The sequence below is a fragment of the Sipha flava genome, unplaced genomic scaffold (assembly GCF_003268045.1).
Source record: "Sipha flava isolate LNK unplaced genomic scaffold, YSA_version1 246_pilon_pilon, whole genome shotgun sequence".
Lineage (NCBI taxonomy): Eukaryota > Metazoa > Arthropoda > Insecta > Hemiptera > Aphididae > Sipha > Sipha flava.
Window position 1 is genome coordinate 29,440 of NW_020272894.1, and position 12,087 is coordinate 41,526.

A 12,087-nucleotide genomic window follows, 5' to 3' on the forward strand; every position below is an offset into this window, starting at 1 on the left:
ATGTTATAACACGTTCAATTTTGAAATTTACGTGCTTTTTTTAACAATAAAAAAAAAACTTATTTTATGTTTTTTTGATTATTTTTACTTTTTTGCATATATTTATTTAATAATAAACAATAACGTACGCCACTGACTTAACCCAGATTTTTTTCAACTAAGTACAAATATCGTTTACATTGTATTTATTAGAAAATCCATAAAAAAAGGCAAAATGTCAAAGTCAAAGTTAGACTTTTTTTTCATAATATATATTTATAAATATAATTTTTTTTTTTTTTTTTGGATTTGCAAGTTACAACATTTTAATATTTAATTTACACGAAAAAGTTACTAAAGAGATAAAATAAACAAGAATGGAAAGATCATTATTTTTAATTTATGATACCCATTGATAGTCACAATAAGAATATTATTTTAATCAGTATAAAATATTTTATAATGGCCTCTCATTGAGAATGACTGCTTTACAAATATTTAATAGAATATGTTTGTTTATATTTGAATACCATCAAACTCTTTTCGATTATAACCATTATGTTCCAGGTACGTTCATCCACAACTGAAATTTCCTTAGTCAGTTTGACTATTTCTTTAAATTGTAGAAATATCAGTAATTAATTGAATCTAAGTACTAAGAGTCTACAAATAAAATATTAACATACACAATTATGTTCTGTTTATTATTATTTTTTTTTTTATTCAACACAGACTATACTTTTACCACATCAGATATTAACACTTTAGTCTATATTCATTGTCGACAAAAAAATATTATAAAAAGTATACTAAGTTTTATATAATATAATAATATTAGTAACATTTACTTTGACAATTTAAAAATTAATATTTGAATTTGAGGGTAAAGTTAAAATTTCTTGATTATATTATCAAAAACAGAATATAAATTAATGTGATCAAAACTAAATTGTATAAAATGATAATTAAAAAAATTGGTAATTTTTGTTCTATCATTAATTTAAGAAACAACAAAAACTGCTTTGGATACTAATGACTTAATTAATTTAATAAAATAAACTAACTTAAGTCACTGTAAACAAGTTCTATAGAATAATATTGATTTTTTACTTTAAGTTTCACAATAAAAAGAATACATTAAAAAAAAAAACCCTAAATAACAAATGGGAATAAGTCACATAAAAAATAACTCGTATGGATAATTTATATAAAACCAAGTGCATATGATGAATACTTAGTAAACAACATAAATATTTACTTTCCAAAATGTATGTCATTAAATAAAGAAAATTCAATTGACTAAAATTAAAACTAAATTAATGAATTTTAAATTTAAATCTGTTTGAAATATGTTTACATTTCAGAATAATAAATAAAGTTATGGAGTTAATATTAATGTCTACTTTTCTTAAAATATAATAACATTTCTTTAAACCAAATAATTTAAATGTATATTAGACTAGATACTTTATATTTATGTCAAAAAGATTATTTATATTATATTTTACTTTTATTATGATATAATAAATATAATTTTCTCCTCCCTGTAGAATTTTTTTCATTAATAAAAAAATCAAATGTTTGTTCTAGTAAATAATTACTATAAAAATGTATATAAATTATTTTAACTGAAAGAAGAAACAAAAATAATAAAGTATTTGAAGGTTAATTGTATTGTTAACATGTATTAAACATTTTCTATAAAAATCATAATTTTTGTTTGATAATAGTAAAACTTATGTGATATTCTTTATTTCACAGTATTTTTAAATAGATAATTATTCTAAAATACAATAACTTGTATTACCCAATAACATCTAATAATAAAAACAAATTGCTTAACAAAATAAATTAATAACTTTATCCTAGATATTTTAATAATATAAGTATACCTTTAATTTTACTGAGTAAAATGATCTAAAAAATTTTAATGAACTGTGAAAACTAATGAAAATAGAAAGAAAATTATTTTTAAATATTTTAAGTTATTTAAAAAAAAAAAAAAAATTCAAACTTAAAAATGTAATTTTGGTGAACGGTTTAAACTCAATAATTATTTTAATTAAAACAAATTTATCATATTTTAATAAATTTTTATAAGAATTTGTATAACAATGGATTTAAAAAAAATTGAATTACATAATTCTATCATAACTATAAATTTTTTAAAATAGAAGTATTTTTCAGAAATCTTAATTTAATGAAAAATATGTACGGAATGGAGTCAAAACAAATTATTTGTAAATTCCATAAGAATTATGTTCCTTATGAAATATGAGAAAAAGATCAGTCATGTATGAAAAATGTTTAACATTATAAAAATGGTATAGAAGTTCATAGAAAAAGTTGATAATTGTTGTTTATTGAGGTGATTAAAATAAAACGTACCATATTTAATTGGGTATTTTCACAGTACTTAGTGCAATCTTTTAACTACCTAAAGAATATATAATCAACTATGGTGAGTGTTAAGACATTTTCATTATTTGCTTAATAATAATGATAAAAAAATGTGTCAATGATACAGTTTAATAACAAAATAATATACAATCATGAAACTCCCAAACTTATAACATAATTGAGTACCATATTTATTTACTTGCAATTTACAAGTTTAAATCAAAACATGCATACAAAATAATATGAAAAAACAATTACATTATTTTATTCCCTTTATAATGTGATTATATTTTATTCTTAATTTTTATGTTGGTCTAATACAATGTTACTTAATTCTTTAAGAGTATAAAACTCTTAAAAAATTCATATACTAAATTACGAACCTATATTTGGATAGATATATATGGAAATATATATGTAATTACCTAAAAAGATCTGATGATCTGCCATATACTTTTTAAACTATAAAGATTCCTTCAAACATGATTAACATAATATTTGTTATAAACTGTCAAGACAAATCAAGATAGAATACAAAACAACACAAAGCAAATATTTTTCTCAAAATCTTGTGCTTCTATTATTCTTTGCAAAATAGTTTAAAATAAACAACAACTTCAACAAAACGCATAAAAACATTATAACCTAGGCCTTGTGAAGAAGAAAAAATTCATATATTGTTCCAAAATATATAAATCATTAAAAATATACAAATACAATTTGTATAGATACCTCATTTTATGCAATGTGTGTTAAAATATAACAATTATGTAATTAAATAGGGGTGCGCATCTTTTGATAAAAAATTTTATAGTGTATTTATCGGTTTTTACCAGGAACTGTTCTAATAACCGATAAACAAAAGAGCGATACATTCAGTCATTCAACCCCTACTACACATGGAAAAAATTCAAGATTTCAAACATGTTTCTAAAAGGCACTTTAAATAAATTAACGGTGTGCAATAAATAAAAATAATAATAATAAAAAAAAAATATGGTTAATTATAACATAAAACTCTAGGCGCTTTTTTATTAAAAATCAGGGCCGAAAACGGTTTTCGGACTGTTTTATTAGAAAAAATAAATTTCATTTTAACTAAAAAAAATGTTATATATTATATATTAATATATATTATTGTCAAATAAATTTCGGGCGCCATATTTAAAAAAAATCGGGACCCATATTTTGATATCTTTTAACTGAACCAGACAAACTTATGACTAGGATTTACAGAATGATGTAATTGGACAATTTATTTTTAATTATCGGTGATTAGTTACGGATTCCAATAATAAACTAAATTTTTCTATAAACATTAAGATCCATAATTATTATAAACATCATAACACATTTTATGTTTTAGATTAAATTAGACCTAAAACTTGTAGGTCAAATAAAACTTTTTAAATTTATTTCACCGAATACTTATTAACATAAAACAGAAATCCCGAAAAATTTGTCTCATTCCACACTTTATGATAGAGTACTAAACTCTTAGACACCGTACTATTACATCATGATTCTAATCTCGAAAGAATCAACATTCGGGTAGTCGACAGTTTTAATATTTTATTTTTCTTAAAAAAAAAAAAAAATTAAAATTAAAATTGAGTTATAAAATATTAAATTCCCATGAGCTATCATAAGCTATTAATCTGATAAATTCTTAATATGTCTTGACAGTTTTTAACACAAAAAAATTCATTATTAACCAAAGCATATAATAAGAGTGGGATTATTTTTTTATACAACCTAAAAAAAACCCATACGGTATTTTTTATAGCCTTAGGTCTATCCATAAGATATAAATATTTATTAACATATATTATGTTTTTTTTAAATATATATATTTTTAATTTTTTTTAATTTTTTTTTTTTTTTTTTTTTGAGGGGTTTTTGACCTTTTTGTTCTTTTTTTTTATTTTACTTTTAAATACAGTTTTAAACCAATAACTTATCGACCGTAACTATATGTTAAAGGTCATTAAATGTAAATTATTATATTTTTTGTCCCAAAGAAAAAGTATGTTTAACTTAACCTACGAGTCTAATATGTCTTGACAACAAACAAAACGGTGCACGAGCAGAACATTATATTATAGTGTTGTTTTTTATACTGCAAATTTTCAATCAACGATGCTTCTTTTATGTACGTGAATTTCGGAACAGTTTACTACGATCTATATCGTCTGAACTTTCCGAGCCACTATCTGACTGCAATCTGAAAGTTTAAAATAATATCAATCCAATTTAAGACAGTTTTAAAAGAGAAAAAGACTTTAACTTTAAAAAGTATAGAAAAATGGTATCAAGTGATTATTCGCCTTTAAATACCACGCAGTTTTATTAAATAAATACTAAAATTGTAAGAGAAATTATTCTAATTGAATCTATTTAACATCCAAAATATTTAATCAAGAAAAATAATTTTAATATATTCAATATAATATACAATATATCTATGTGTATCACATATTATATTAATATTTATATTTAAGAATGTACCCTAAAATAGGAATTAAATATCATCAATTTACAAAGTATTAACCAATTCATAAAAGAATATTTTAAACTTACATTGAGTAGGTAGCAGTCAATCCATTGCATGATGTTGGTATGTATGTGTTTTGTTCTTGAAAAGCATTAATATCATTACACATAGTTGGCTTATCCCATAAATGTTGCATACCCACAAACGAACAAAGCATGTCTACCATCTGATTTCTTTCATCTAAACTATCTCTGACCTCACGTGAACGTTGTGGATTAAAAAAGTCACTTAATAAATCTTGGTTATCGCCAGTCTGAGAAGTGTGCCAATTCTGGAATATTGGAAAATGATAGTGTCGTCTAGCTGTACGTGTTACTAAAACACTGTCATCATCATCATCCCAATCATCTGTTTGAGTGCCTAAATTATATTTTTTTTTTTTTTATTAAATACATAATTATTAAATATAAAACAAGTGTTTACCTTTATCTTGATTACAGACTTTATACAACAATCCATCATCCGTACGTCGAAACTCATCTTTGCCGATATACAATTTTCCTTCTATTTCAATAGCATTAAATGCTTCATATGATAAATCTATTTCAAATTGTGAACCATCAGGAAAAATTGCTGCGCCAGCATCAACCAATTGGTTAATAGGCTTAAATTTATCTTCTTTGGCTGGACGCTGAATTACTGCCCATGACATTGGTTCTTTTCTTATTTCAGTGTTTAATATATTCCAAGAATTTTCATCCTTAATATCCAATGGCAAGAATGCATCAGGCCAACTATCATTACCAGAATCTTGAGCCCAAATACTATTATCCAAATATGAACAATTATTTTTTGAAAAATATGAAAAAGATTTTGGAGAATCTTCTATACTGGAACCACGTCCTTCATCAGTAAATAACGGATTAATTGGTGGTCCACCAAACAATTTATAGGTTTCACATTCTTGTTTAAGATATTTCTCAAATAAATTTTCCTCATTTGTATCAATTAATAAATGCTGGTAAGACTCTTTGGGATGATAATCACTTTTGGGAACATTTCGAGCAGTTGGCAAAAAAGAATAAGCCGGGGATGAAGTTTCAGGTTTTTCTGTATATGATGAATCCATTGTCCACTGAAGTTCTGACAACTTTTTACAAATACTCGGAAAGTTTTCTTTGGTTAAGTAATGGCTGTGTGACATACTTTTGATTGGTGACTATGAAAAATATAAAAATACAAAATTATCAAATGAATGTTTAATATAAATTAATAAATTAATTTCAACTAATATACCTTATTATATCCAAATTAAGTTGATTGGAATTTAAAATATTTTGACAGTATGCATAAAATGTAAAATACGCATAAAAAAATGAAATATTAAATTTAAATGAATAAAAAAAAAGTACAAAACAGCCAAAATGGTGATTTATTGAGCTGATGAGTTTGTAAATAAATATCCCATCTTCATGAAGAAGGGATGATTGCTTAGTACAGCATTTTTTGGTTTTCTTTGGCTGAAAAAAATTAACAAAATACAAGTCATTGAGATTGAATTTTTGATTTCAAATGGTTAGATTAACTAAAAATCATAATTACATATTATAGAAACATGAGAGAAAACCATTGTTTCATCAAATCAAAAATGATACCTAACATTGATATCTTTTTTATTTCTTCTCCTTCACCTTTCTCCCCGCTATTATGGGTCACCCTTGTCCTTAACCTCCACTCAATTTTAACATACCCTACCCACACAACAATGGCCCTCATATCATTCTCAATCGTACCTAACTATCTTTTTTTTTGTCTTTCTCTTCTTCTATTCTATTCAATATTCATTTTCATAACTCTTGTTTGAATTTTCATGTCTCATCATCACATGCCCAAACCATCTCAGTCTATTTTCTCTCATCTTTTTCACTATAGAAACTACACCAATACTACCTCATATATTCATTCCTTATTCTATCTTCTCTTTCCACTTATCCATCTAAGCATTCTCATTTCCGTAACAATCGTACTCTGTTCTATTCTCCTGTCAGCCGCTGAACCCCTCTGAACCTAGAGCATACTTGGTCTCACTCCTGTAAATGTACCTTTCACTTTTCAACTTCATTGGAATTCCCTTATTTTAATATTCATTATTATAATATTGATATCTTTAAATTATAAAATAAAATATAAATATGTAATAATTTAGTTTATATACTATTGGGAGTCTAATAAATTATTTGAAAACTTAATCTTATTACTGTAGTACTATTGTGCCTTAAATACTATTTTAACAATAACAAACATAACTACGGAAAATATTGAAAGTAAAAATAATATGACAAAATTATTTATGTCAAATAAAAATATAAAGTCACAATTTTAACAATTATTCTATATTTTATAAAAAATGCATCAAATTATTAGGTACCTGCATTTATTCTGAAATAATTTACACCAATATTTATAATACTTACTAATAATTACTAAACCATAATTATTTTAAAAATGTAACATGTTTTAATTATTTAACAATTATATGAAATTGTAATAATAAAAAAAGGCAGTTTACAATTTATTCAAATGGCGTCAAAAAAAAAAAAAAAAAAAAAAAAAAAACCCCCCCCCCCCCCAATGTAGTGTGAATTATATATTATTATGTTGGTGGATTTTAATAAAAGAAAAAAGCTTAAAACAAAATTTATTGTTATTACATTTAATGTAATAATGAAACAATAAAGTTGGGTACATTGAACTATATAACTTTTGTTTAAAAACATAGTCTTAGTAAAAATAATGTTGAAGTAGATTACACAAATATAGCAGTTTAGTAAAGAAATTATTATCAAATTTAATGCCAGTTAATGCACAACACTTGAGTTATGCCAGAACCCAAAAATATATTTACACATGTGTTTTTTTTTTTTTTTTAGAAATGAATGAAGCTGGCAGCAAATTATAATTGTTGAGCAATAAATACAACAGAATTATTTTTGAAAAAATAAACCAGATTAATCAAATTTCTAAATTAAAATGACAATCTTCGTTATTATCTCTAACTCTAATTTAACAGTAACCATTATAAATAGGTACATATATAAATCTAAAAATGTTTAACTGAATAAAACAACGAAATATTATTGAAGTATAAATAGAAAATTATATTATTTAATTTAATCTCATATGTTTCAAATTATTATGAAAAAATCTACCGTAAAATCAGCATAAACTTAAATATTAAAATTTAAGTTTATTTAACAATAGTTAAAGTTGTTGTTATTATTGACATTCAACTACATTAAAATACTTAAATTCCTTATTTCATAATAAGATAATAGACTAGTCAATTAAAAAAATGTAGAGGTACTCACGTTTTACAATTATGTTGTTGTCGCTTCACGCGGCAAACAGCGTTTATAAGTAAGCTATATCAAAATTCATTTTTCTTAATTATTTTTTTTCGTTGTTCTAGTAATGAATACTGAGAAGGTTCAAGTTATATTACTGAAAAAATATAAAATTAAAACAATTAATTTGTGTACAAATTAACATAGATAAGATGTGTTATAACAAAAACTGAAATATATGAACCATTACAAGGAACTATTGATTATACAGGACTATTAGGATATGGGGGTAATAACTATCTACAAAATAACATTAACTTTTTTATTAGAAATATTATAGTATTAATATATACTAAAATAAATGGGAACTATTTAACATTAAATTTTTCAATAAACGACCATCTACGATAATGTGATGGACCAAATGTACGATCAAAATTTGGTAGGTCTTGTATATATTGTAAAATTATAGACTAATCACTCCTTTTAAAAGGAAACAAAATTATAATCATGATAGCATACAAATAGTAATTACGGCCTACAACCAGATGAAGATAATTAAGATATTTCAAATAATGAAAATTAAACCATGATAAAATTATGATGTAATCATAGAAATATAATATAAAGTCTAAGGATATTTGGTTTTTCTTGTAATCAAGAACCTATAGTATTATTGGAAGCCTAAAAATATATTAACCAATAACTTAAATATTATAATTTTGATATATTTTAGGATTATAAGAATGATATTTACTTGATTATAAACATAATTATTATAACTATAACTTAATCATAGAATGAACGTAATGCTACAATTTTATACAAATTTAAAAAAAAAATAGGAAAATGAAAATGAAAATGTAAAATATACATAAATAAAATATCCAGATTTTATTAAAAGATAAAAATATTTTAATTTTACTTTTATATAATATTCAGAAGAAATTAAATATATTATTTATGGAATATAAAAAGTTGTAAATTTGTTTTATATTAGTATACCTATTAAACAAGTACAGACCATATGATTTAAATATATTATAAACAAATTTTTTAATTAAAACAACAATTATCAATTAACATTTATACATTAAATTAATTTAATTATGTATTATTATACATAAAATAAATGAGTAATAGCAAATAGTAATATCTTATTGACATAATGATAATTTAATAGATGCAGTTAGCAGTATCGAATTAGGAAAAGATGGGGTGGGATCAAATCTTTTCTCATGACCTATATAGACTTAATAGATATATGTTGATATGCACACAAAAAACTTTAACAAATTTAAATTAGTTGATCTTCTTAAAAAAATATTTAAATGAATAACTATTCAATAGAAGCTAAATAGGTAGTACATCAGTAATGAATAAATATAAATTATTCAAATTACCTACTCACAAAGCATAAATGTGTTGCATAAATGTTGATAAATATTGAGAAGTATGAAAGAAAAACAATTCTACCAATTTGAACATGAGTATTTAAATATAAATATACAGTTATGAAATAGTTTTATGAAATAGCTTGTATTAATGATAGAACTTGAGATCTTTTTGATACTGGTGTCAATAAGTGTAAGAGAACAGGAAATAGGCATCCAGTACCAGCATCACCAGTTAATATAATAAATGTAATAAGTTATGTATTCAATTTTAAGTATTTAAATACATAAAATTTATAGATTACCTAGATCAATTTACAATATAACTTTATAAGTAATAGTTTTTAGACAATTATAAATGTTATGGAAAACCGATTTGAAAAAATAATGTAATAGTTAAAAACAGATCATTTAGGTACACTACAATGACAAAAATATATAGATAATATAACTATTTAAAACATTAGAAATAAAAAAATAACAATGACAAAGCTCATCTAGAATAAATTAACTACTACAATTTATTTATTTTATTTAATAAAATATTAATCAGTAATATAAAAAAAAATTACTTAATTGAAATTTACTTAATTGAATAAATGTTTTTATTCAATTAAGTAAATGGATATATTAAATTAATAGATTAGTAAAAACACATTTTTATATTATCCATTACTTTTGATTTACTGATAATTTATAGAAATAAACACTAATACAAAGTATCCTAAAATTTGAATAAAACAAAGAGAACAAATTATTTTTACTTTTTAAGTCTTAAATATGGAGTAATGATACTTAACTATATTATGACTATAGTCATATACTCATAATAAATCTTTGAACTCAAAATCAACACAATTTGAATGACATTAATCAGTCATAGAAAATTAAAAGTACTAAACAATACAAACACTTTTAAATTGTAAATAAATAGGTATTCTAATTTCATGACAATGTTAGTATTTATTGCAATAAAAATAAATTATTAGTAATGGTTGTGTTTTTTTGTTAGGGTAAAATAACATAATAGATAGGTATGTTCAAATCAAATTAAAAATATACCATACATATACAAATAAAATTATAGGTAATAAATATATGTGCAATGTAATAAACATACTAAAAAATTGTAATTGCATTATCTCAAGCATTGACTAAATTTTCTAAAGAGGAAAAATTCCATTGAACTATAGGTAATATAAATGTAATTTGTCTTGACAATTGAATCAAGGTACTTAAAACCATTTGTGTTGAAATAACCATAAGTAGAAACACAGAATGCTAAAACTAAAATTGACACCAAGTACCCACCACAGCCATAAGAGACGATCTGCAGATGGATATACATTACAGGTTAGTAATGGTCAAAACGTCTATGTTGGTTCAAACAGATGGCCAAATGGAATAAAAAGTAATGATATTATTTATAAGATGTTATGTTCTTAATGCCATCAATCGACAATCATGAGCATTGATCAAGGGTGTTGTTTTCTTATTGGAATCAGTCGACTTATAGCCATGAGCATTTTGGGCATGGTAGTAGTCAAGACAGCCTTGTACGGTTAACCATAAAAAAAAAAAAAAAAAAAAAACTACGAAATACTAAAATGGCGCGAATTCCATGATCCGCGCAGGTGGTGGCCATATTAAGCCCGCGGCAATCTCTAGAGAAGCGCGGGCTTCACAACGCTATCACGTAGCAGAAAGGGCGCAACGCTTCAACGAAATTAAACACGATTGTGGGTCGGGAAGACGTGATGACACTACCAATCCTGGCTTAAACTAATGATATCCGTTCAAGTAAAAACAACTCACCTATAGGTAGGTCTGATATGGTTGTACGATGGCGACGGTGACGACGTGCGCCTTGTCCGTGTTCGGCCCCGGGACGATTTATGACCGCGGCGAAATGTTCGCGCGCGTCCGGGGAACGCGAAGCGCGGTGTACAAACGGTAAACGTGTAATGAAAACCGAAATAATTACAAAAAAAGTTTTAAAAAAAAAAAAAAAAATGTTTGAAAAAAAAACTTCCAGTCGGAACGACGACCCAGAATTTTACGGACGGGCCCAGTGAAGGACGAGGCCGCAGTGATGTTGTCGGTGCGGCGCTGCGAATGCGCGCGACGACCACAAAGATGCGAGGACGGGTGGAGGGTCAGGTTCTGGGCGCCCCGCCGGCTAACGCGACAGTGCGACCAACTGTCGATGGCCGACGACGTATTGGAGGGAAATCCGAGACGACAGCCGTTCGTCCACGCGCGCGAAAAACCCAAGAACAAAATCAAATAAGCCATTACGGAAAAACGTCTACTGCGCAGTACGCGTGACAACACGCTCACGCGCACGCACGCGTCGAGCGATCTTTCTCTCTGGTGTTGGCGCGTGCGCGGGCTCCACTTTGACTTTGGCCACGTTTGTTTTTCCTCCTCTCCTACGACGTTTTCGTGCCGTACACGAACAAACGTACGATGATGT

At 25.3% G+C, this 12,087-nt stretch overlaps 1 protein-coding gene across 1 annotated transcript; it reads right to left on the reverse strand.

The window, feature by feature from the left end:
• Positions 1–4,410: 4,410 nt before the first annotated feature.
• Positions 4,411–11,863, reverse strand: LOC112684221. The gene is made up of 6 exons (XM_025555604.1): positions 11,427–11,863; positions 8,242–8,374; positions 6,170–6,393; positions 5,357–6,092; positions 4,960–5,293; positions 4,411–4,603 (listed from the first exon to the last, which is right to left on the reverse strand). Exons 4-6 carry the CDS (start codon positions 6,075–6,077, stop codon positions 4,528–4,530), a joined length of 1,131 nt encoding a protein of 376 aa, XP_025411389.1. The 5' UTR covers positions 6,078–6,092; positions 6,170–6,393; positions 8,242–8,374; positions 11,427–11,863; the 3' UTR covers positions 4,411–4,527.
• Between the last annotated feature and the right edge of the window lie 224 nt (positions 11,864–12,087).

Excerpts from the sequence above, each read along its gene's own strand:
- LOC112684221 (XM_025555604.1), bottom strand. The coding sequence starts at position 6,077 with ATGTCACACAGCCATTACTTAACCAAAGAAAACTTTCCGAGTATTTGT. Across the intron at positions 5,294-5,356 it reads AGTCTGTAATCAAGATAAAG|GCACTCAAACAGATGATTGG; the intron begins GTAAACACTTGT and ends AATATAATTTAG. Across the intron at positions 4,604-4,959 it reads TTGACTGCTACCTACTCAAT|ATTGCAGTCAGATAGTGGCT; the intron begins GTAAGTTTAAAA and ends TTAAACTTTCAG.